Genomic DNA, 27973 nt, shown 5'->3' on the forward strand with positions numbered 1-27973 from the left:
CTACGTGGTAATAGAACCCGGTTCCATATATGAAACCGATTGTCATTCTTTCATGTGTTACTAAATAGAACAAGTTAGTATTAAACAGAATACATTATGCAGTCGGGTTTTATTTTGTTATTTTTATTAAATTTCATAATAATGTAGTCATTTTCTTGAATAATGAATATGAATATGAGATTTTTTTCGTAGTCGGTGAGGATCTAATATGTAGCCCCAACGTGACGTCTGTCATACCCCTTTAATGTCAATACTAAACCTACTATCGTGCCACTTTTATGTAACTATACTAAAGTAAACATTATATCACTTTTGCATGATAATATAACAAAGCAAATATGAAAAGCTATATAATATAATAGTTTAACTACAAATGAAACAAGTCAGATAAGTTAAGGTAATACATATATTTTTTAATAATGAAACAACTTAACATGAGACATTGTTCATCAAAATAATATATTTTAGAAAAACATAACCCTAAGTGCAATTGAAAATTTTAATAAATACTTACTTTCCTTAAGAATTCTTGTTGTTAAGGCATCATCGACCATAATATCAACACAACTACTTTATTACATTATAGAGAGAACTTTTGCTAGTTTTTCTTTTCGGTAACATCTTGCTCTTTTGCCCGCTTTCTTTACAAAGAACTTATAGATTTATTTTTAATTGTCCAAGTGAAGAGTTCTTAGCAAATCTTCAATCCTAGTATCACTTGCACTCAAGCATGCCTAATTTTAGTATTCTCATATCGTCCTCAGCCATTACGCCTAAAATATGTTAGTGATATTTGATATGGGGTATTACTTATAAACCATATATATCATGTTTGTGGATGATGTGTGATCTGTCCACGGTGTTATAATCAACCCCCTATGGACCTATTTTCCTCGAGAGGTTTGCCCCGCTACCCCCAATCAAGGATGTGGATTGCCCAAGGTGCCCCCCTCGACACCCGTGGGACTCATCATTCTAAATAGAGTTTTCCCTACAATTCCAAATGACACATAAGTGACTTCGATACGTGTAACACCCCCCTCTCGCACTATCATATTTTCTGTTTTGGCCAAAAGGAGCTCACGAACATTAGAAAAAGTTTGTTACTAAATAAATAAATTGATGAATGAAGGATATCAAACGTTAAAAATCAGATTTTACTAGTCACCTCCTTAGTCTTCACTAATAATTATTCTTCACTTTGTTATCCAGTTAATCAGTAAAGATCGATCCCACAAAGTTTCACTCTAAAATGGATAACCAATTTACTTATCAAAGATGTCTTTCTCTCCTCACTAATCCAAACAACGACGATCACTCTAGACTAAACCCCAATAATCATTGCTTCAACATGACCCTACCACATAAAACATTTATGTATTTTACTATCATTACAAAAATCCAAAACAAATCCATTATTGAACATCTATTTTTAGCATTCACATATAAAGTAAATCAAAGCTAAAAGGTAACACAAACGAAAACGTTACACACTTAAAAATAATCTGATTTTGGTTACATAACATACATTTCTAGCTGTAATTAATATAATAGTAGTCATATATGCTAAAGTATTAACTATTATTATTATTTTTAATAACTTTATTCAAAGGATATTTAAGGGGAAGTAAAGATCCTAATAAGAGACTATAATGTCTCAAGTGCGAATATGATCTTTGCTGAATTTTATTATAGTGGATCTCCGGGTGACGAGTTTACTCGAAACAAAATATGGTGGGTTTGGGTTACTCACCGCTGTTTACAATTAGAGACGAGATCCCCTTTTCTTATTGGATTACCCTGAATAGCCGGACATTTTTTGGTCATTAAAACAAAATATTTTTATAATATATTTCGTAATAATAATAATTAATTAATGAACCTTCAACACGTCTTCACCACAACACGAAGACCTGTTAAATAACTTAAACTGGCAGGAATATAAATATATATTCCCAACTTTGACGTACTCTTCCATTCCATCCATTTTTACAAATTCAAGAAAGAAATATATTTTTCAGATTCAACAAATTGCGGAATATTTTTCAGGTCCACTTTCTTTCAATCTCTTTCTATTTCTCAACATTAAACCCCACATTAATATATTATTACTTTATTTCAATGTCATGAGCAATATTTTTGTTTCAAGAATTTGAGTTTGATATTTGTTGGGCTTCTTGATTTATTGATTTGTGTTATTGGGTTTGTGTTTTATTTTTATTTTCCCTAATTTAATTAGGTTTTTGGATTAAATTTGATATTTTTTTATCAGTTGAGAGATTGTAATTCTGGAATCTGGATCATACCCATGTGAAAATGACTGAAATTAAAAAGGTTTGCATTATGGATTTGATTTAATCATATTTTATTCTTTAAATCTTTCTGATTATGTTATTCTTTTGCTTTTGATGTATGATGATGATGATGATGATGATGATGATGATGATGATGGTTTACAGTCTTTTATTCATAAGTTTTTGTCAATGAGGATGAATAGTGGAAATGAAGGAAAATTAACAAAAAATTCTTATGATCCCACAGGTTAACTACTTCTTCATTATTTAATTAGTGAATTCTTTATTTGGTTTAAAAGTTTAAAGTTGTGTGACATGTAATCTTGGTCAAGGTCTCTATCCTAAAGTTTACTTGGTAATTAAAGACAAAAATTTCATTGTTTGAAGATAAGATCATTAGGAATATAAAACAAGTTGAGAAAAAGAAAAGTGAGAATATGTTCAAGTTTTTTGCTTTTTAACCTCACTAAGCAACAGCAGAAAAAAAGATTCAAGAAGATCACTTGAAATCTTGTATTACCTTTTCTTTTCCCACGTGATCGTTATATCCACCCTTCGATAATCACTGGTTTTAAATTAAAAACCCTTTTTCACCATCCAAAATTAATTAATTCTTTAAGAGAAATAAAAAATACACCCTTTCGAGCTATAAATGACTGAACTTGCTTCATTTCTTGTGCAGAAGTTGAAGTTTCGAGTGGGATTCGCGTGCTGGATTCTATGGCGATTAATCATGATGTGCAGTCTCTCAGGTGCAAAGCCATGGCACTTTCTGCCTTCCCATGTTAACGTTTTCGTTTAACGTTTAATGTTTTTTTTATTAGGGTGTTCACAGCAACATGGAATGTAGGGGGCAAATCTCCTTCAAGTGATCTTAATCTTGATAACTTTCTGCAAGTTCATTGTCAATCTGATATATACATATTAGGGTGCGTGCGTTTTCTATACTCTTTTAATTTCTGATATAAATATTAGGCATGTAAACGAGCAAAACAGAGCATGCTCATGTTTGTTTATATAATTTTAACCATACAAACATGAACATTAAAAAAAACGAAATTTTTTCACACGTTAAATGAACGTGTTCGTTTATGTCAGTTATGAACGGACGATTCACGAACACAACTAAACATACATAACTGAGCTATAACCAATTAAAAGTAATTGACTAAACGTAAACAGCAATGTGTTTGGCCTAAAAACTAAAAAGTTATTAAAACTAGACCAAATTGTAGCAGGACTAAAAAAATTATATACATATCCAAACGTAACTGAACGAACTTAAACTAGCGTAAACTTTCCAATATAAATGAACTTTCACATACAAAGATAAACGAGCGTATTAACAAACGAAACATGTGTTCATGTTCGTTCATTTAACTACATGAACACAAACTTTTTTCATGTTGGTTCGTTTATCAAATAAATGAGCTTTTCATTGCATAGTTCACGAACGGTTCACTGAACGTTTGGTTCGTTTACAAGCCTTATAAATATCGTAAAAGATTCTACTATATCATTTTTTTATATATTTATGTTTAACTTCTTTTATGTTATCAGTTTTCAGGAAATAGTCCCTTTAAACGCGGGAAATGTGTTAGCGATAGAAGATAACGGTTCAGCAGCAAAATGGCTTTCATTAATATGTCAATCCTTAAATAAATCAACTAACATCGATTATTGTCCTCTAAAAAGAACAAATACAAATTCATACACTTTTGAAAGAATGTGTAGTGGCAGCAGTTCAATGTTCCTGCAAAGAACATCGTTAAAAGCTGCTAGCCGAGCGTTTCGGTCCGAGAGTCGAAGAAGATTTAAAGGTTGCAACTGCACAGTTATGGAGTCCGAACGAAAGAGTTATGGTCGGGATTCATGTTTCACGTGCCAAAAGTCAAAGTCAAATGGTTTTGATGGTGGGTCTTCATCGGATGAGGATGATAGTGTTAATAATAGTGTCGTGGGTGCTGATGTCAGCACGGCTACACCACCTGGCAAGAATCAACATTTGAGATATAGTCTTATAAAGAGCAAGCAAATGGTGGGAATATTTGTTACGATTTGGGTTAAGAGCGAGCTTATTCCATATATAGGCCATTTAAGAACTTCTTGCATAAGTCGAGGGATTTTGGGTTATCTCGGGAATAAGGTATGACATTATCTGGTATCTCGTATTACAAGTGGGACCCACAATGTTAATGTGATGCATGCCACTCAATAAGCAGTAATATATTTTGATAGCTGGACCGGACAGCGAACCGGTCGCGTTACCGGTTCATTGAATGGACCAGAGTTAAAAACCAGATGACGCCATAAGAAGTAATCAACATAAAACTCTGTGTGTGTGTGTGTGTTTTTATGTATATTACAAAACAAATTATGAGTACACTTTATGTTTTTAAGGGAATTTGCAATTTAATAAATTATTTAAGACTTAAATAAATAAAATATTGAGCCTTGAGTAATAAACGACTCATAAAATGAGATTTTGAAATGAAAACAAAAGAAAAAAATAAAATAAAAAACTGAAAATCTTGTCCGATCACTGGTCTGGTTCAACCGGTCCGACCAATAACTGGCTGGTTTAAATGAGAAACGGTTAAATACGCTCCCGGTTCCATGCCTGGCTCCCGTTTCGGTTATGAAAACAGTGATAAATAGTGCTATGAGACAAATTCCACATACTGTATTAGTGGGCCCTACATAAATGTTCTAATAGTGCTTAGGATGCTGATGGGGCCCACTTAAGGATTCTAAATGTGGAGTTCTCCTTTGTTTAAGGAAGAGGCATCCCCACATGCAGTACAAGCGGGCCTTCGAGAGTCCTTTTTTATTTTGTGCTATGCTAACAGTTTACTTATTTACAGGGTTGTATCTCAGTGAGCATGACGTACAAGCAAACGAGCCTTTGCTTTGTCAGTAGTCACTTAGCATCAGGTGAAAAAGAAGGGGACGAGCTTCGGAGGAATTCAGATGTTATAGAGATACTTAAGAGCACACAATTTCCAAAGATTTGCAAGATGCCGAATAGTAAGGTGCCAGATAGAATTTTGGACCACGAGTAAGCACCTTGTGTTATAATTGTAAAATTTCTTTTTATTTATTAATATTATATGTATATATTATACATTACTATTAACTGTAAAATCGTCTTATGGTAATTTCTGCAGTCGTGTCATTTGGTTGGGGGATTTAAACTACCGAATAGCTCTTAGTTACCATGAAACCAAGAAACTGTTAGAGCAGAATAACTGGGACGCTCTTCTTAACAAGGACCAGGTATTTCTGCATATTCATTTATTCTATTATTTTGTGATATTATAAAAAAAAGGAGAAGTCGGGTAACTAGTTATTCTTAATAATAACTGTCAGTTTTTATAAAATAGTTGGTGCGTGTAATTTCCCAATAATATTTTTTTCTCGTTTGACATATTTTATAAATATACTTTTAAGCTACCTTTATCATCCATTTGGCCCGTTAGAGATAAAACATATCCTAGATGTAATCATTTACTGGTTACGTTTGTTTGTTTTGTTATTAACAACCTTGAATCTTGGCATGAGGAATGATTGATTGTTTATTAATGTTTCATGGGGTGTTTGGATAGCTTAAGATGGAAAGAGAAGCCGGGAGAGTATTCGCAAGATGGAAAGAGGGGAAGATCTATTTTCCACCAACATACAAATATTCCTACAACTCGGATTTGTATGCAGGAGATACCATAACATCAAAGAGCAAAAGGCGAACACCCGCGTGGTAATGTGCTACATCACAATAAATATGCATCTTTTTTTACTTTTCTTGGTCAAAGAAACCACTTTCAAGCTACAAAATTAATAAACAATTCAATAAAGATCCTAGTTTTTTTTATTAATAACTAATGTATTCAAATTTGATTGTGAAAACTATGTTATTACTTAATAATGTAACTTGTTTAGTTTGCTGACAGACTTTTTAGAGCCATTTGACCTGTTTGCTTTTATATTTTTAACCAAATGTTTAATTACTTGTTTGACTTAAAACTGCAGGTGTGACAGAATATTGTGGTACGGAGAGGGGATCCATCAGAAGTCATATACACGTTGGGAGTCACGGTTCTCTGACCACCGACCCGTTTGTGCAACATTTTTAGTGTTTTTACAGAATCTAAGGTAAAAGGTCAAATAGTCAATATTGGTATTAACCTAAGTCAATATGAAGTGTAAACACATTCTTTTGTGCAGGGATTAAGATGGGTGTGTGCAAGTTTTGACCCGTCGATGGATACAAAGATGTATGATAATAGTCAACGTTTTGAGTTTCTATAACTGTACATAGCAACAGCATTCTTTCAAGTATACCAGAAGAAGAAAGAAATGAAAAATATTTGCTTTTGCAGTTTCGTCTTGCATCTCCGTTCTCTTTGGAGACGATGAAGTCAATGATAATGGTTTACGGGGTTAGCCAGTTTTTTATATTTTATTATTTGTAATGGTTTTTTACTGGTTCAAAAAGTAGGTTACATTTGACTTTCGGACAGTCAACTATATCAACCTTTGGTACAGTAACTATTTTCTGTACTTACATACTTTCAAGATTGTTGTTTTTATAATGCTAAAAACAATTTTTGAAAATATATACAATGAGGATTAAAAGTTTGATTATTGTTAAACCATGCATTTTATAGGTTTGTTTAGGCAAGACATAAATCAATAGTTAATGGGTGATTCGAAACCATTTTGGGACCGGGCTTGTTTAAGTTGGGCACGATTCGAGCTTTTAGCTAGCCAATTTTGAATAGTTCACGGCCCGGCTTGATTTCCACCCCCAAAGTCAACAAATAATGGCCTTGATTGTTTTACATCTTATTGTTAATTTGTTTTGCATATTGTTGCTTGATTGTTTATAGCCTTAGATATTAGACCTAATTTACACTGAAGTAATTAATAGATATCTATTTAAAATGCATTCGGATTGTTTTGGTTCTGATTGTTGGCTGTTTAGCCCTTAATGTTTAGACCTAAGCCAAATCGAATTGAGTTCGGTTTGACAATTGCGAATTTGGATTGGTTAGTTGTTCATATATTGGTTATGGACAAAACAACAATAACAACCGTGCCCAGTAAATCTCATCCAAGCGAAGCTATTGACAGGGAGAGGGTGAGAGGTAAACAGAGCGTACCTCTATCCTCAAGGATATTGAGACTGCTTCCAGAAAGACCTTCAACTCGGAGTGAACAAAAAACCAACCTTTCATATATGAAAAAATTGTGGATAAATGAATGTAAATTAAAACGAAAAATTTCAGACATTTGAAATGTTCAACTTCAAAACATGTAATGTAGAAACATCATTTAAAAATCAAAAATCAAACCATCATTTCATATACGAAAAATGAATGTATGACACTTGTAAATTCTTAATCACGATAACTTGCGAATCAATAAAACATATAGAAATATATTATTATAAGCTACTTGAACTCTTGGACAAGAGGAGGGAAGGGTGTTGGTTATGGACAAAACGAATATCAAATTCGAATAAACTGATCTTAACTAACCAAAATACCAATATGTTCTCCGATATGATGGACACCCAATTATCAAAAATGATATAATTAATACAAAATAGAAAAAGAAAAAAAAAAGGTTTGAATGGGCCGTGGCCAATAATTTACTTATTCTAATAAAGTAAAATAATTGTGACACACGTCGGTTTATGGTTAAACCTCACAATGTTTTTTCCTTCAAAGCTAAGATTTTAATTAACCCTAATATATGTCCATATTCACTTTCCTTTTTATATTTTATATATATATATTATATTTATACATTTTTATAAAAATAAATATTAACATGTTATTTTACTATATATTTCAAAATACTTGGTGAGATCCAAAAATTAACAACAAACCATGTTCTTTAAAGATTGAAAAGAATAAATAATTTCAAATGTTATCATTAATATATTTCACTATGTATATTGTTGAAGATTATAAAGAAAAATAAAACTCGAACATGATTTCATTTTACAAAGTAATTTTTTTATATTACTGAGGTGCTGTTTGTTTTATAAAACAAAAATTGTTTGCAATCTGATTTCATCTGATTTAATGTTTGCAACTGAAGATGTGGTCTGAAGGTCTGCAATCTGAAAATATAATACTGTTTGTTTTATAAACTGGATATCGTCTGCATAAGCTGAAAATTAGTTACATATCATATATATTACAGTAGATAAAAGTCATTTAACATTTGTAGACTGCTAAAATAATTGGTAGTGGTGTACGAACTATGGAAGTGGGTAGCGGTAAACGATTGTGGTAGGCGGTGAACGGTGGGTGGTGATGATGGACGGTTGTGGTGGTGGGTGGTGGACGGTGATGGTGGCCGACAATGGGTGGTGGTGGTGATGAACGGTGGTGGTGGGTGGGGGTGGATCGTTGTGGCTGGTGGTGCTGGCGGTGGGTGGTGGTGGCGGGGTGGGGGTGGATGATGGTGGCGGTGGACTGTGGGTGGTGGCGGGTGGTGGTGGCGATGGACGGTGGGTGGTGGTGGTAGTGGACGGTGGTTGTGGCCGACGGGGGTGGTGGTGGTGGGTGGTTGACGGTGGTGGTGGTGAGTGGTTGACGGTGGTGGTGGCGGACAGTGGGTGGTGGTGGCGGACGGTGGGTGGTGGTGCTGTTGGATATTGGGTGTTGGTATGATGTTAAGAAGTGTAAAGAAGTGTGAAGATAATGATATTAGTTTATTTTTTAAGACCATAAAAGCAGTTTTCAGATCTTTTCTTTTTTTTTAAAACAAACAATCTTCAAGAGCTTATGTCTGCGCGCCCGCAGACATAGGCTCCTTGCAGACCTTATAAGCAAAAACAAACACAACCTAAGAGTTAATTCATTTTTTTAGAATCAATCCATTTATCTATTATTATTATTATTATTATTATGAATTGTCATATAAATTTATAAATTATAATTATAAATATATGTTTTAAATCTATCAATTTATTTTTTCGGTTAATTTAGTAAATATATACCAATCACTTTCATATGTAACAAAATTTATCATATTTAATTTTTTTGTTTTTTTATCAAGTTTATAAAGGATTGTTTCGGGTTTTTGGAACTTAAATTTGATTTTACAGTAAAAAATTGGTAAATAGTATGGTACAAGTTAACTACACTTGAGTCAAAAGTTGTTATGGGTCAAAAATTAGAAATCTTAGTATTTTTAAAAGTTTGAGGATGCAAATAAATTTATCGTCAAATTTGTTACGGGTTCAAAGTGTTGACTTGAAAATGTCAAAATGATGAAAGTTAGAATTTTAAACATGATTTGGGTTTCAAATTTATTTTCAATGACATTTTTGGAAAAAATCAAAAGGCTCGGGAATTGGTAAATTGACTATTTATCACTCGACTATCAAAATTTAATACATGGTGAACACTTACGACATGCCACCCCATGCTTATCAATGTTTCTAACTTGTATCAAATATGAAACATTTGAGTTATCATTAACTTTTTTTTTTGGTGATCAGAACGTTGTATGAAAAGTATGTCATGCAAAACCATCCTCAAATGAAGCAAAATATTCACAAAGTTTTATGGGTTAACATGTTATTTTTTATGTTGTCAAACTTATCAAAATCTTTTTCATGTTTTAGCTCAGAAAAACATAGTTATTGAAGAACATCCGCTGTTATAATTTAATGTTCTGATTTCCTTCTATGGGTTATAAATTGATAAATATATTAATAAAGGTAACGCTCATTTAGTATTTAGATTTAGTGGTCAGAACTACTATTGTATGACTATATATTGTATGAGAAGTCTTATTTCTGAATTCTTTCAATTATACATATATGATACTGACAATGAATATTTCAATAAAAGGAGCGTTCTCGGATACGTTTTTGCATGTGTATTTTTTTATTAGGTTCGTTTAAAAAAATCATTTTGTGATATAAATAAAATTAATTTATATACGTATAGTATACAAGCATAGATGTAATACATTTTTTCATATATGTTATGTATTTATATTCTTTTAGTTTTATAATTTGAATAATCCCGTGTGTTACACGGGCTAGTAATACATATTTGCAAATCGCATATCAATAGTTAAGGGTCTTGAATCTTGATTGCCGCGAAAGGCCTCTATTTGTGTTTTAACTACAATTTTCCTATTTATTTTTGAAGTATCGTTTTTATGAAAGTGATGCTATATCACCTCGGAGAACTATTTCTTTGCCATATTATATTATATTATATTAAAAAGAAAAGATGGGAATCTTGTCAATTAGCTAGCCGCTCATTTTATATTAGTATGATTCTTTGTTTTATAAAAATTAAAATAAAATGTACGACACATTGTCTTTTTGTTTGTTATTATGTCTTGTTACACTCTGACCAAATGCGGAGGAACATGTCGGTATGTAACGGATTGCTCAAGAACTCAAGACACTATTAAAGTGACAATATTTAATCAACTCATTTAAATTCATAAAATCATAAAAATCACATAACTGTGGTTTAGTGATTGTTGAGGTAGTTGCGCAGTTAGTTCTTCATCTATAGATTTGAGATCATGTGTTTATATTGGGTGTATCAAAATTTTGACAAGTGCTACGATCTCTACTTGTCTTTGTTTTAGTCTTTACACCAAATTTAGGTATTACACACATATAAAGATAATGTTTCTTATTATACAAGAGGTGCATAAATGAAGTGTCAAATTGGAATAATAAGCGAAGAAGTCATTATGAGTTCGCAAAGAACTAACTCATTCAAGCGTAATGTCAATCTTGAACATGACAAATAGGAATATCATACTCACGCCTAAATTCCAACGAAGACAATTTCTTTAACAAAGATATGATATTTTCCTTTATGCTCTAAATCCTTTGATGCATCTATCAGAGTCGACTTTAATATCCAAAATCCGCAAAGGAATTTGTACATAATTTATCCTAATGCATTGATCATCAAGATCTTCCATACGTAGCGTAAATTTATTAGGAAAAAGAATCAACACGTAAGTCATCACGAGATCAATATAGTCATGACGTATGAACGCAATCATGGAGCAAGGATCATCGCAAAATAAACATGACTAAGCCCAAAAATGATAGAATGATCATGGGGGATCAAAAGAAAGGGTTCATCGAAATCTTAAACTAGATTATTGTCTCAATAAACTCCTTATTAGAGAATCCATTTTTTTCACATTATTATACGAATGGATGGGTGACTTGATGATTACAATCGTTTCGTCAATAGTATTAACTATCATATTATACTCATAGGTCATCAATAGAATTTCCTAGAATTCTCTCATGCCTGTAAATTCACAATTACGTGATATCAAGTGTAATTGTCAATTTACCTTACAGGATCATTCTAGTATTCTTCTATTATTGGTCATAATTATAGGTATCACAAGTTTACACAAAGATACATGTATTAAGTACTAATCACATATTCCACCAATTCATTTTTAGAATCCATGCAAGGACTTTAAATATTGTGTAACCGCGTACACCAAAGTTGACCAAGTCTTCACGCTACAGTTGAAATAGTTACGCTGAAATATTAGGCATTGTTAAAATCCCAGTCATAGCACCCTCGAATTTTTCACTATTCTAAAACAGTGTTAATGTGTCGAGAGATTAGTTGAGATAATCCTTTAGAGTAGGTCGGTAATCCATATCATCTACTAGCACAATTGTGTCTTGTTTTCTGTGGCATATTGTCGTTTATGTTATTTTCAGATAACATAGATAAAACAACATTCATTATTAATTATTATATGCGTGTGACTAAATATAGGAAATAATCAGTTCGCACAATAATCAATAAATCATCAAAAAGATCATTGTGACATATTAACTTGGAAAATTATAATAATTGTTTAGAAGTTAATAAAATAACTACTAAAATATGCGTGAATACACATCAACACCAATCACAATATTTTAAATTTCCCATATCAAAATATCCAAGGCACGCGATGCCTATCTAGATCAATAAGAGAAAATTATTGGAGGTCTAAGTACTCCATCAATGGTTTCAACACTTAAACTGAAACAGCAATAGCACCCACGACTGAGTTACAAAAGCTCCAGAATCCATAGAGGTAGGGTCACATTGTCATCCTCAATCCACTTATTACATGAGTTAGCTATATAATAGCCAACAATAACAAATGAAAATTGACCTATGTAGAAAGATGACATGTAGCCTAAAGCTAGTAAGGGAGTAGGTTATAGAAGTGTGTGCACGGTCTCTAGCATAACAGAGGTAGGTGGAAGCGGTCCCCTGACTCACTATTAATGCTGTGTATTTCGTTTATAGTGTGTGAATTGTTCGTGACATAATCCGTACAAGGTAATCCTAATAAAATTAATATATAAATAACATGTAGAAATTTATTAATTAAATTTCACATAATACATAAACAAATTAAATGCAACATTTTCTTTTGCATTTCATATGAGAATTTGTTTATAAATTTTTCAACTTCGTGAAATGGGAAAATGTTTGTTTAGAATACTTGGGTTATTTTCTAGAAATATTTCATCAAATATTTCTAGTTCGCTATAACCATTGGCTCTGATACTATTTTCAGTCACACCCCAAAAATCGTTAACTTGGCAACAGAAGACTTAATTTGGTTAACTTGGCCAGTGACAGACGCTGTTCAGCCAATCATATTAAAAAATAATGAACCATAAGTTGGACTTTATTAAATATCAGAGTTTTACATGTGTCACACATGCACGATTCTACTTTAAAATACAAGTCCAACTATCATTCATTCAAACGTACAACACCATTTTCCCGAATCCTTCACGAAGCATCCATTTTCTTCATTTACCTGAAAAGTATGTTAAAATAATTTTGTCAACACGAATGTTGGTGAGTTTCTTAATTAATAAAAGAAAACTGGGATGTAACAGTTATCGACTCTACTCCCATTTATTCATCATTCTTATCAATGATAAAAAATAATTTTCATTTTCACCATTCTTTTCATTGGTAATATTCATTATTCACCATTATTTTCAACGGGAATTTAATTTCCAGTTTTCCAAACATAGATATATATTTTCTTAAACAAAACGTGTTAGTTGTAAACGAGCAAAGAGTACAACACATGTATGACTATCATTTATGATAAACCTGATGCATACCAAAATCAAAATATTCCCGCCTTTTCAACCAGAGCGACTGGAAGAGTGGGGGGCGTCGCCCCGATAGATCTACCAATATTTTTAGGCCATTTCTCTCTAGGTTAATGGTTTTTCCTTTTATAATGATTCATACCATTTAACACAATTTGTAAAATATATAGCCCTTAGTTTACATACTTTTCCCCCAAAAACATTTATAAATCAATAAAACGAGGGGATTACGAGAAAACTCACCTTTTCCTCTTCTCAAATAACATTCAAGTGTGATAATATGTCAATCAACGTTAAGATCTTATTAATAGTCATCCAAATGATAACCGGATTCATATGTTTAATACCAAGTATATTAACACATAAACATAGATACAAATGGAATTCTATCATAACTTAATTTATTTATTCTCACGTGTCTTATTTATTATAATTTTAAACACTAAATTATAAACTTTTATTGTTTAGGAAAAATCGTAACTGAATCGAATGTTTTAAAATATCTTATAAGTATATTGGAACACCATAGTTTCAATAATCGTTGTAAACCTAATATATGATTTCGAAACTACACTTGGACGTTTTTTAATAAAAGTATATATATTTATTTTAAAATATAATATTCTTTTATTAATAGACGCGTGTTTGAATTCTGACAAATATATTGTATACCACTTTCTTAACAAAACATAATATAATCGTTATTATTATTTATACCGAAACGTGTTATATTAATATTCTTAATATAAAAACTTTGTTTTCATATTTTATATAAAAGTTTCCATTTTCTAAAAGTATATATTTATTTTTAATATTAATTGTGGTCACTATCCGGATAAAGTATTTCAGTCCAAATATCGTGTGTATAAATATACAAATGCACGAAATCTTCCAAGTCTCAATTGTATCATTTTTATCTCTCGATATTATCTAGCGGTTTTCTAAATAATTATTCACAACATTTTGTCTAAGTTATGTTCGATAACAATATTTATATTAATCTCTTGTTATATATCTTTTTCAACACTTAAAGATATACCTTCTCACGTACGGTTCGAGTCTATAAATATGCTCAAAACCTGCATGCAATGTGATCCGGCTATACCAACGCGTTCGTTTTTGCGGCACGAACGTTTCTCTTGTCTCCGATCGTCCATACGATACCTCAAAACCTACATGCAACTCATTTTAAGAAACTATTTTCGTTCTAAAATTAGACCAGTAAGTTACGAAACTTATAATTCACCATCCAGACATCTGATCATCGATTCATTTGGTGGAATCAACGATATATATATGTTATGAAGGTTCACCGAAAATTTCAGCTCAACCCGACGACCAGATCTTCGGGAATCTGCATTTCTTTAGAGCCGCATTTTCAAAATCCGCTTGACGTTGACGTTGATTGACATATTATCATTTGGATGACTATTAAACATAGGAATCCGGTTTCTAAACGGGTTTAGAAACCCAACTTAATCGTCCCCACCCTCATCTCCGTCGTTCAAAATGATTATCTATGGGTTATGAACCCTCTGTATAAAAATTAAGATGATCGGACCGTTAGATCTTCAGTTATCGAACGATCTTTGCAGACATGCAAAACTAGTACAATCTGTCCAGATTTTAAAACTTGTTTTTAACAAACTTAAGCTCAAAAATAGGACAATCGGAGCTTACCATTGCATTCGGGAGGTCGAAAAATGGTTCCGGGTATAAGACGGAATCCGGCCGCCACCGAACCACCAACGGCCGTCGCCGGACCGCCACACACAACCGCCGGACATCCGCGCTCCACCACCGGAATTCTCTGCATTCTCTCTACTCTCCCTCTCTCTAGATTTCAGAAATATGTGTTAGAATAAATGTAAAGTGGGGGTAGGCCCACTTATATTGTGCGGTTTTAAGCGCGTTTTGCGATCGCGTTTCGGTCTCTCGCTTCAACGAACCCGCTACTTCAAGTGACGTGATATTTTTCAAATATATTTCATCAAAATATTAATTTCAATCTCGACTTAAAATTGTCTCGCTATCTTATGATTTCCGCTAATAATTTATTGACGATCGTTACCCGGTGCCAGTTCCGTTACTCCGAACTTAATAAAACTAGTGTAGTTGTTTTTCCCAAAAACAACTCTTCCAAACTTATGGTGTCTATTTGATTTATTTTATCTAAATTATAAACCTCAAATACGACAATATTATAAACTTTTTCAAACACATCGGCATATGCTTAAAAGACCGTGCTCGAAATACTAATTTGCATTTTCCCGCTTCGTTATAACTCAGAATTGAGTCATGTTTTCGCATGCATTTTCGGTTTTCAATCCTCAACAATATTCAAATAGATTCAACCATGGAAATTTTCTCGAAATTCGGGTTGAATATTCGCACGTTTAACCGAAAACATTCGCGTATTCTTAACTTATCACCAATATTTCTTCACTCCACCGGACTTCTCACGCATTTATATATATATCCTCTTCATTCTTAGCATAAAATAATATATTTAACTTAAGGGTCTTAATTCTCACTTAGCCCAGTCTAAACATGTCTTAATCTCGTTTATGGTGTATAATAATACTTTTTATTTTGCCGGGTATCACAAATCTAACATAAAACATGTTTATACAATTATTTAACAAAACTAGTAAACAACGATACATGTAAATGAGAAAAATCCAAATAGTGAGTACATGAGGTTGGGACAAACAACGATACCATTAACAATAACATCATACGATGAATTTCATACGTGAACAAACTTGAGGTTATGAGTATTTGATGATATGATTGCGTGAAATACGATTAAATATCGTGAGGATGAGGTGAGTTCTTTGGGGTGACGTATACATGTATCAAACATAAAATGAACATAAATTTGATTAACTTGACAAAAATTGATGAAATGTGATAACATGGGAACACGGCTTCTATTATGAAACCATTTACATAATCATGATTATAGTAACAATTTTCAATAGCGCCACAACTTGCAAACAGCCACACATAGGCCGTTGATTGAGTAAATGAAATGATGTGGAAAAGTGCATAGAATTATGTTTCGTTTGAAAAACATAATACTCAAACATGAACAACATAGTCATGAAAATATCTTTTAACATGCATACGAAATTTTTAGCAAAAATGAGGTTTTGGAAGTAATACACAAATTGTTATTGAATAACTTGAATTCGGTCATGAATAATCAAAAATAAAATGAAATCGCATATGCATAAAATTTCCATCGAAACATCTCATCAGTTGAAAAGAAAATAGTAATGACAGTGAAACTCGGAGTAATGACGAAATATGTAAATCGCGTATCATATACTCTTTTTTTAAATATAAAATAAAAATCGAAAATGAAATCTCAAGTAAAGCCATTCTATCATTTCCAAGAAAATGTATATAATAACAAAGTATCGCGGTAACGCGTAGTTAGAGAAAGATCTAAATTGCTATCAAACGAGGATCTTGTAAATTAAATTGTTAAAGGAATTTAGCATACGTAAAGCTGTCGCGATGATAATTAATCATGAAAGAAACGATGTCTGTGTTAATAAGAAGTAAAAATTCGCATAAACCGTTATCGTACAAAATTCATGTTACTATATCTTGTGTATGAAGCATTTATGAATGTGTCCCAAAAAGATTTGTAAAGCCATGAACATTGAGTTTATGCAAAATAATGAAAGTTGTAATTTGTTATTGAATAAATCCCGGCCTCAACATTTAAAATGAAACATCGCATTTATAAAGTCATTATGATTATCACCTTAGGTGACAATATTTATAATTCTTGAAAACATGTATATAATTGTTTAATAATCTTTAAAAACAATTACTCATAATCGAATTTTGTTGTCATGACAATATTATATTCTGCAAAGATGATTTAAAAAGTATGAGCATAATACGTAAATCGTTTATCTTGAAAGAGTTTAAAAAATCTTTTAAAAAAATGAATATTTGGGTACATAAGGTCGTTATAAATACACTAGTTGTATATATATATATATATATATATATATATATATATATAAATTTTGAAGGGAAAAAATGAAGCTTGCGTGTGTATGGAGAGATTTTAGGCTTTGAATAGTGAATGGTTTGGAAATTTGATGAATAGTGAGTGTGTTTCAGATGTCTCGCGGAATTGGGTTTTCTTGAGTTGGGTTGATGGGGTTTGTTGAGTTTAGGTCGTTTGAGTGGGTTAGGCTTAAATGACTTGTGTGAGTAGCGGTTGAGCTATTTGGATGAGGTTTGCTTATTTGAGTTCGAGTTAAGTTGATGGGTTGGATAATTCGACCTTGACTAATTTGGGTTGAGATTCGGTTTTAGATGTATTTTGCATGGGGAGTTTGGTTACTATTTTGATATCAACTCTATGGTTGGATGGAAACGGTTTGGCGACATGGTTGGTGATTTGACACAGTACGGGTCGAAGGATTGATTCATAGTTGGGTAAACTTTGGTTTGTATATGTTTAAGGCATTTATGGGTGTGTTTGTCGGTGTCTTTGAAGTATCGGGATAGTAAGTTTGATAGGTTTTCATGGCGTAAAAGTGTCGGTATTTAGGGCTTTTTGTTGGGTTGATGTTGTACATCTTGGAATTGCATGGGGTTGAGTTGGTGAGGGTTAGGTTTTTTTCATTTTGAGGAAAGGTTTGATTGGGTGGGAAAACTTTTGAGGTGGAAGGATGGTTTGATTTACGGTGGTAGTTTGAGTTGGAATACGAGTGCTTGGAAACTTGTGGTTGTGTTTAGGGAAATTTTGACTAATAATAAATTTTAAATTGTAAATATCATAATTTATAAATAATGATGGAAACATTCATGAAACTTTTGATAATAAAATTACAAATATATATATATATATATATATATATATATATATATGAGAGAAAACGGAACTTTCGCGAACCACCACGGATTGTTCGCGTTTAGCAAACTCATGTTCGTGAAAAGGTTAACATAATAGTTAGATAAAGTTATTTAGGAGGTTCCTATAAATGTTTGAAACGTAAAGTTTTATAAAAATATTGAGATTCAAGCTTGTGAATCTCACCAATTTCTTTGCTAAAAATTTTCCACTAAAACGAGAGTTGTTACGATATGTCGGGTCGGCTTAAGTTGTAAAATAATTTATGAGAAAATTTGGAATAAACCAACTCGCGTAACTTAAAACGTTCTTGAAATGCTTAAAATTAAGTTGTGGAAAATATCACGGGAAACTACGATAATAAAGTTTGTATTTTGGAGTTGATTGTAAAAATAAGGGTCGATTGTCATGAGGTAGCAAAATAATTTTATAAAGATCAAAATAAAATTTTGCTTATTTGAAAATTAAAATAAGTGAATTGAATGTCGAAATTTGTTATGAGGTATCAATATGAATGATGAATGTCGTTTTAGGAATACAAATTTGCTTAATGAAAATTTTTACTAAGTTTGTTATTTAATATCGTGTAACTATAATATCATGGTAAGTTAAAATGATCGACATTGTAAATCGAAATAAACAACATCTTCTTTACAATTAGAATTTCTGTGAAGTTTTGCATGAGAATTTTCAAGACAATTACAATCTATAAGTTTGTGAATTTCTTGAAAAATCAAGGCAAAACTATCCTAAGAAATTTAAAACAAGTTGAATCGTATAATGCAAATTTTATTTGTGAAAAGTTATAATGAATCAAAAATTTCATAATGAAAGTTGTTATGGAAATAAATTTGGGTAATGAAAACTTTTACCATGCGTATTATATAATATAGTGTAATTAGAACGTCGTGAGAAGTTTAAATAATGAATATTGTGAAATGATAGTTTAAAATAAACTGGACTGTTATAAAATAAAACTTTTATGAAATCTTTTATGAGAACTTTTAAAGACAATTTAAAATTTATATAATGGGAGTTTACTTGAAAAATCAAGGTAAAATTTATCATAAAACATTTTTATATGATGAAATTCATATGATGAGAATTTTGTTTATAAATAGTCTTAATGAAAAAGGATTAAAATCATTATGAATAGTTCAAAATATTTTGACTTATATTGAAGAGATGACAATAAACGAAAATTTGTAATAAAATCGTGGTGTGAAATCAAAATGAGAAAATTTGTATAGGAACTTTACCATGTGAAATCAAAACATATGAGAATTAGTGCATGTTTGGGATTGCTTCTTAAAAATGTTTTTTGCTTTTTGGAGACACAAAATGTCCAAAATGCCCCTCCAAATTTAGGTGCTTTTGGAGGGGCATTTTGGATATTTTGACTCTCTAAAAAGCAAAAAGCATTTTTAAGAAGCAATGCCAAACACCCCTTTAATCAAAATGGACAAATAAAATTATATAAATGAGAATTTTGTGATTGAGGATTAATATGATTAAAATAGAGGAAAATTTATTTAAATCCTTGAAACTTGGAAAATAATGTCTTAAGATTTAAAGGCGGAAAAATTGTGAATGAACCACCATAACTTGACGTCCCGACGATAAATCTTAAATAAAATGAGATAAAATGTGGAGTCGAACATGTGCACGTATCACCACGTCTTTCATGTTTGCGACTCAAATCACGATAATAACAACCAATAAAATTTGAGATACAACGAGATGTTAAAACACTAGTACACGTATCACCGGGGCTTTTATTTCTTAACATCCAAATATAAGGAGGCAACCAGAACGCTTGCATTCGACAACTTAAAGTGGTCGTCTCATATGAGGCAATCTTTAAGGAGATTTGAAACAACGGGATCCAAGTTAAGCTTGTGATCCATAAAACACAATAAAAACTAATGTTTTTGCGGTAAGGTAAGGATACCTTAGATTATTATGAGAGTATGTGTATGCGTATAAAATTAAATAAAAGTAAGGTAAGGATACCTTAGAATGTTTTGAGTGTTTGTGTATATTTACGATTTGATGAAATAAATAAGTATATAAAAAAATAAGTGTAATGAACAATCGAGTAGGTTAAACACGTATAGGCAACACGTATAACTAAAGCAAAAACTATACTAAGCCGTTACGTCTAACCGCCTATCTGTTGGGTCTAGTTTATATGGTTTGTACTTAGTCTAAGTTGTTTTGGGTTTAGCTTGTGTATGGGCTTGGGCTAACATGTAAGCCGAGAACACCTTTGGGTTCTCGGCGGGCTTTTGGTGTGTTTGGGCTTTGTAATCTGGTTCTCCTATATATAGGTCTCCAATGTATATGGTATAGGGTGTTCGTTCACTCATTATTCAGTATTGTGTATTGTAAGTGCTTAAGCACCCGGCGTATCTTAATATACATGTGTTTTGAAGAAATCTCGTATTACTTACTTGTGTTTATTCGTGTTCTTGAATCACCAAGTATCGGTATTCCGCACCTATATTTGTTATATTGATGTCATAATTGTAGTGATCCAGATTCGGGACTTACAATTGGTATCAGAGCCTTAGACCCTATTCAGGCTCGTTATTGTGATATCAAAGATTCGAGAATAAGTTTTTCCGGTGGTATTTGTGTTTTTCCGGCGAGTGTTTGATCGAAGAAGAATATTGCTACTATTTTGGTCATGATCTGTTGATCTTGGAAATAATTTGAATTCCATAAAAACTGGGTTAATTTGTTACTAAATCTGACTGATCAGACTTACTTTTGGGTGTTCTCGGCGGATCCTCAGTGTTTTCTGCCTAAAATAGCGTTCTCGGCCCTCTGGTTCTCAGCCAAACACTGTTCTCGGTTGCTGATTGTTCTCGGCAAATTTGTGTTCTCGGTTCTTGCAGTTCTCGGTCATTGTTTTGGTCAAACCTCGTGGTTCTCGGTCAAAGATTGGTGAAACTTGAGTTCTCGGTGAATATCTTGGTCAAACCTTGAGTTTTCGGTCAAGGATTGGTTAACTTCTATGTTCTCGGTCAACTTCTGTGTTCTCGGGTCAACGCTTGGTCATAACCTGAGTTTTCGGTCAACCAGTGTGGACCAGTCAGTTGTTTTGGGCCTGTTCTTCTTGGACTTGGACTCTTAAACTGGACTTAGTTTTAATTGGACTTACAACTTTTTAATCGGACTTAGTTTTAATTGGACTTAGTTAAATGCCCCAGTTAACTAAGGCTAGCAATTCATCCAACTCGTCACTTCATCAAGAACTTGACTCCATCATGGGAACTGCTACTCGTATACCCCGTCTATTGTCCAATGAGGGGTTCAGTGAATGGAAATTTCAATCTGAACACTACGCCAAGATGAAAGATTCCAAAATTTGGAAAAGCATCGTGAGAGGACCTCAAAGGATCACCTATCAAAGGGATGGTTCTGACGAGGTTCTGAAACCAGTTGCTCAGTATGATGATGATGAGTTTGCTAAAGTCGAGGAAGATGAGAGAGCTCTTTCCACTCTAACCATGGCACTCTCACCTGAGATTGCCCTTTAGTTTAGAGAACTTCAATCTGCTAAAGAGTTGTGGGCTGCACTGATAGAAGTTTATGAAGGAAATGAAGATATGAAGAGAAGTCGCCAAGATCTGTTGCGACCAAAGTTCAATATGTTTAATCATGTTTTGGGAAAGACATTAGAATCCCAACTTCAAATATTCATATCTCTTGTGACTGAAATGAGAAAAGCAGGAATTTATCTGCAAACTTCAGAAATAAACAACAAGTTGGTGAACTCCTTGCCGAAAAGTTGGGACATGAATGTTGCGGTCATCAAAAAGACTAAGGATCTCAACAGAATGGGTATGACTGAAATTATAGCCACTATTAAAGCCTGTGATATGGATGATAAACAGCGGGCAATAAATCATGCTAGTTCTTACAGTGCTTCTGGATACAACGTTTCTTCCAACAGTGCTCTTATGTCTTAAGATAGTTTCTCACTGTTCAAGCCTACTCAACAACCACCTCAGGGAAACTTCCAGATTTTCTCATCCGCTCTAGGTCAATCATCATCATCCAACTCACCCAAACCAGCTCATGTGTTCTTCACCAAGTCTGGACAGTCTTCAAATGACACTGGTAAAACCACCCACTCTCCCAGTCAGAACTTCAGCCAGATCCCCACCATACCAAAGGAGACTCAAGATAATATAGCTTTAATGGCGAGATTCATGAATTGTTATCATGCCTTTTTGGCTGGATTCTTGGTTCGACCAGTGGTTGCTGCTGAACTAGATCAAATTCATCCTGATGATGTTGAAGAAATGGACATCTCGTGGCATATTGCCATGGCAGTTTTCCGTGCAAAGAAGTTTACTAAGAGGACGGGTAGAAATAATTGAAACATGCCTAATAATCAAAAGGTGGGTTTTAACAAAGACACTCTCAGGTGCTACAATTGTCACGAGCCGGGTCATTTTGCTCGTCAATGTACTAACCCAGCTAAGGATGGAAATACGGAAAGGGCATTGGTTCCAGTTGGAAATGCTCGTGGTGAGGCTGGAGGTAGTTCAGGTAATGGTGAAAGAAGTATGGTTGCTCAACAGTTTTCTTGGGAAGGTCAGATGGCTGCACTTAACATTGGAAATCAGACTTCAAATTTCGCAAATGTTGAAGACACTGGAGAAGAAAATGCTGCTGAGGAGAAGGTCAAGGAGCTTCATTTTGCGTATATGGCGTTTACTTCTCCAGACTCATCTGAGGTACGTTTTCAACCATGTTCTTTAAATTATGGTGAAAAAATAGAAATGTTTAAGCTTCATAATGATAGTCTGAGTAGAGATATGGAAAGAATAAAATCAGAAAATTTCAAGCTTAAGAACAATGAAAAAGGTTTTCTTGACAAATTGAAGCACAAAAGAAAGACATTTCTAAATTTAAATATGATTTTAGCATAAAAAGTTGTCACCACCTTGATGCCAAACAAGAAATTGCTGAGTTAACTGCTAAACTGGAAGCTTCCAAGTTAGAAATCTTAAATCTAACTTGTAAGTTTGAAAAGGCTGAACTTGATTTCAAATAAATTGATGGTTCCAGTAATGTAGTTAACTCAATGATTGAAAACCAATTGTGGTGGAAAGAAAATGAAGGTGAGGGAATAGGATACAGTCAAGTTCCCCCACCTTACAATCATAATTATGTCCCTACACCTGTCACCAAAGAACAGGAGGAAAAGATAAAGGACATGAAGTATGGTAAACAAGACAAAGGTGATGGGACCAGCTCTGCGAATGTTGGTCCGTCCACTTCAAATATGAACAATTCTAATGTATCTACTTCATGTGCAGAAAAAGTAATTGTGAAGGAGTGGACTGATGAGGATGACGACCCTAGTTTTGATTTTGATAATAACTTTATTTCTGATGTTTCTTTAAAACTTCCTGTTTTGAATTCTGTTATTCCGACTGTTTGTGTGGGCTCTGTTTTAAAGAGCAAGGATTCTTCTGTGGTTGATTCTGTTGAAACTTTGAACTCTGATAATGTGGTTTCGAATAAAACTAAAAATTCAAAAACATCAAAAAATTACGTTGCACCTAAGTTTGTCAAAGAGGGATGCTCTAATGACAAACAGGGTGATAAGTTCAAAAATGAGAACAAGAGTTCTCGCAAATTTAAGTAGACTGGTCCACACAACCAGTCCAGACAAGCAGTTACCAAAAATGACTTCTTCATAAAACGTCAAACTTGTTTTAATTGTGGCACTCCTGGTCATATTGCCAAAAATTGTCCACATCGTCCGTACGTTCTTTACTATGGATTCTTTCAGAGGAATATGCCATACATGCCTAACAATGTGTACAGGAAAAGATTCAGGCATTATCAAGCTAGTTTCTTAGAAGATGATTGGAATAGAAACAAATCTGGCAGGTTTAGTCCTCATCAGACCAAACCAAATATGTCTAATAGAAAGGTCAAAAAAGGTGTTCCAAGTTCAAATTCTAATATGAACACTAAGACTAGACCAAAACAGGAGAAAAAGGCTGATTCGTCTCCATCTACATCTAAAACACCAAAGGTTACGACAACCATTCGTACCTACAACTCCAAATCATACAGACATAGATGGTTGCCTAAATCTCTAGCAAAAATTTCTACAATTCCATTTTTGACGATCATAAGGACATGTCATGGAAATCCGTGACAACAGTAGATGATAATGGTCACCCAGTGTAAATATGGACTGGGTACCAAAAACTAACTAATCACGCGCTTTGTGCAGGGACAGCTATGGAGGAATATCATCAGACCTTGGTATGTTGATAGTGGCTGTTCCAGGCACATGACATGGGACATTACCCAGCTGCACGACATTCAAACATTCAACGATGGGTATGTGTCTTTTGCGGGAGGAGAGAAAGGAAAGATCACTCAAAAGGGTACTGTAAGTAACGGTGTTTTAAAGTTTGAGAATGTTAATTTTGTTCCAGAATTGAAGCACAGTCTTTTGAGCGTGTCGCAAATTTGTGACAGACTTTCAACTCATTTTACTAAAAAGGAGTGTTTAATTCCGAAACTTGGTAAAATTATACCAGAAGACTGGATTCTTGTTCGATCACAACGAAAAGATAATGCTTATGTGATCGACATGAACAAAAATGTTCCTGACAAAATAACCAGTTTGTTTTCAAAAGTGTCAGAACATAACGCAATGCTTTGGCATCGTCGACTTGGTCATGCTAATACTAAAAATCTGAATCGTCTTGCTAAAAATAATTTGGTGCGTGGTTTACCAATCAATGATTTTGTAACTGTTGAAAACTGTGTGGCTTGTGCTTTGGGTAAACATCATCGAAAATCTTATAAGCCAAAGGTGATTAATACCATATCGTCAGTCTTTCAACTACTTCATATGGACCTTTTCGGGCCTGTTCATGTTTTGATTTTGTCTCGTAGTTCTTATTGTCTTGTTATTACTGATGATTACTCACATTTTACATGGGTATTTTTCTTATCAAATAAGAGTGAAACTACAGATCTAATAAAAAAGTTTGTTGTGCTCATGGAGAATGAACTGAATCTTAAGCTGAAGGGAATCCGCTGTGACAATGGAACAGTGTTCAAAAATGCAACTTTGAATTATTTCTGTTCAGAAAAGGGGGTGCTCCTTCAGTACAGTGCTCCACGGACGCCTCAACAAAATGGTGTAGCTGAAAGAAGAAACAGAACTCTTATGGAGGCAGCAAGAACGATGTTGTGCGACTCTAAACTGCCACTGTTCTTCTGGGCAGAAGCTATTAATACAACCTATTATGTTCAGAATCGGGTGATAATCAACAAGTCTAAGATGAAGGCCCCGTATGAGATTGTTTACGGTCATAAACCCACTGTCGCACATTTCAGAGCTTTTGGGTGTCCGTGTACTTTACCGAATCTAGAAACCACTCCAAAGTTTGGGGCCGCGGTAGATGAGTGTTAGTTTGTTGGGTATGCGGGAAATACAGCTTATAGAGTCTACAACAAGTCAACCAAGCAGATTCTAGAGTCTTATGAAGTTCGTTGGTTAGAAGAAAATGAGACTGACGCTCGTGTTGGTCCCGATTGGTTGTTTGACTACAATGAACTCTTCAAACCGTTCAACGTGCTTCCTGTTGTCAACACAGAACCTTTATGTGGTCCCACAGTGGAAGCTGCAAAGGAAAATTCACAGACAGTATCCCATATTTCTCCACTGATTGACGATGATGTTTCCGAGTTAAGTAATGATTCACCTGTTACTGGTACTCAGTCCAAGAAAACTCCAGAACCAGAATGCTCGCCAAACATGTATGAAAATGCTGCTAATGTTGAGGGAGAGAGTTCCATTCGTCAAATCTTCGGGAGCACATTGTTTCCCGATGGCATTCCAAATGAATATGTTGCCAGCACCTCGTACTCTCACAGTACGACGACATCTGGATGGAAGAACCCTCTTTTTGATGATATTGAAAACTTGTCAAATCTACAATACACTGGTGATGTCTCTGATCAGTTAATTCCATCAAAAATTCAGAAATATCATCCAATTGAGAATGTCATAGGTCCCATTGAAGCGGGAGTGTCCACCAGAAGTCAGACATGACACATTAACAATTGTATGTTTTCCTGTTTCATCTCTCAAATTAAACCAGTTTGATAAGTTGAAATTTTGGAGATTGGTTAAGTTACCGGAAGGAAAGAAAGCTCTTGATACAAGATGGGTGTTCAGAAAAAAGCAAGATGACACCAGGGTTATTGTTTGAAATAAGGCACGATTGGTAGTTCGTGGTTTTCATCAGGTTGAGGGGTTAGATTACACTGAAGTCTATGCCCCTGTGGCTAGACTTGAGGCCATTAGAATTTTTCTGGCTTGTGCATCATACATGGGGTTTCACAGTACATTAGATGAATGTTAAGACCGCGTTTCTGTATGGTGAAGTCAAAGAGGAGTTTTGTGTTGATCAGCCACCAGGTTTTGTTGATTCTAAGAAACCAGATCACGTCTACAGGCAGGACAAGGCTTTGTATGGCTTACATCAAGCTCCTTGAGCGTGGTATGCTACATTGATCAAGCATCTTCTTGATCATGGCTACAAGCGTGGAACCATTGATCAAACCTTGTTCCGGAAAACTATCAGAAAATATTTAATTCTCGTTCAGATCTATGTCAGTGATATCAACTTTGGATCCACCAGTGCTGAGTTGTGCATATAATTTGAAGGGGTAATGAAGAAGAGGTTTGATATGAGTCCGTTGGGAGAAATGACAACGTTTCTCGGGCTTCAGGTTCGACAAAGCTAGGAAGGAATCCTACTATATCAAGGGAAGTACGTTGAGGACATGCTAGCAAAGTTTGAGTTTCAAGATTCAAAGAGTGTCAACACTCCCATGGCAGAGAGACCTTTTGAGTCAATATTTGACCCAAAACTGATCAGATGGAATATTGGAATCTTCTCAACCTCCTCAGACTTGACTAAGTATGGAACCGAGCACACCTTAGACTTCCGAGCAAGCTTTTACTTAGCCGGGTACGGTATTTTGTCTATCGGGCAGGGTTATCTTCTTTAAGTCTTCTTTAGTGGATATCCGGGCAGGGTTTGCAAATTAGTGTATTACCGGGCATGGTTCACTAGTTTATGCAATTCCGGGCAAGGATCACTTTATCAAGAAAGTCTGTTCTTCATAGCCAAGTAAAGCTCACTCCCGAGTAAGCTTTTGGCTAACCAAGCTCATGAAGCCAAGTAATTGGAAGACCGGGCAAGGTATTCATTAATAAGTATGGTCCAAGTATGCTTGATGTCTTGATGGAATATCTTAAGAATCATCGGTCAAGGTTCAACTCAAGCAAGGAACAGTGCTACCAAGCACACTTTGCTAATAAGCTATTCACTAGCAAAGGGTTGAAGGGACCATTGAAGAACAAGGTTGCTCGTAAGGGTTTGTCGGGCAAAGTTTGGCAAAGTCAAGAAGATTGAAGTCTACCCGGTGAGTATTTTACTTGGTAAAATACTCTTCAAGTAAAGTCTACCCAGAAACTGATCCCGAGCACACTTCTATGTTACCAAGTTATGAAGGATGGCAGAGCATACTCGTAAAGACAAAATTGATGCAAAGCCTACCTGGAAGACT

At 33.9% G+C, this 27973-nt stretch overlaps 1 protein-coding gene across 1 annotated transcript; it reads left to right on the forward strand.

The window, feature by feature from the left end:
• Window positions 1-2120: 2120 nt before the first annotated feature.
• On the forward strand, window positions 2121-6844 carry LOC143598060 (type I inositol polyphosphate 5-phosphatase 10-like). Its single transcript, XM_077076380.1, has 9 exons — window positions 2121-2541; window positions 2977-3046; window positions 3119-3223; window positions 3855-4440; window positions 5159-5352; window positions 5462-5570; window positions 5900-6048; window positions 6321-6443; window positions 6516-6844. Exons 1-9 carry the CDS (start codon window positions 2409-2411, stop codon window positions 6520-6522), a joined length of 1476 nt encoding a protein of 491 aa, XP_076932495.1. The 5' UTR covers window positions 2121-2408; the 3' UTR covers window positions 6523-6844.
• The last annotated feature ends 21129 nt before the right edge of the window (window positions 6845-27973 follow it).

Source organism: Bidens hawaiensis, unplaced genomic scaffold, assembly GCF_021521415.1.
Source record: "Bidens hawaiensis isolate Kalapana, Puna unplaced genomic scaffold, B.hawaiensis_p1.1 tig00049589_1, whole genome shotgun sequence".
Taxonomy (NCBI): Eukaryota; Viridiplantae; Streptophyta; class Magnoliopsida; order Asterales; family Asteraceae; genus Bidens; species Bidens hawaiensis.

Excerpts from the sequence above, each read along its gene's own strand:
- LOC143598060 (XM_077076380.1), top strand. The coding sequence starts at position 2,409 with ATGTATGATGATGATGATGATGATGATGATGATGATGATGATGGTTTA. Across the intron at positions 2,542-2,976 it reads AAATTCTTATGATCCCACAG|AAGTTGAAGTTTCGAGTGGG; the intron begins GTTAACTACTTC and ends TTTCTTGTGCAG. Across the intron at positions 6,049-6,320 it reads AAAAGGCGAACACCCGCGTG|GTGTGACAGAATATTGTGGT; the intron begins GTAATGTGCTAC and ends TTAAAACTGCAG.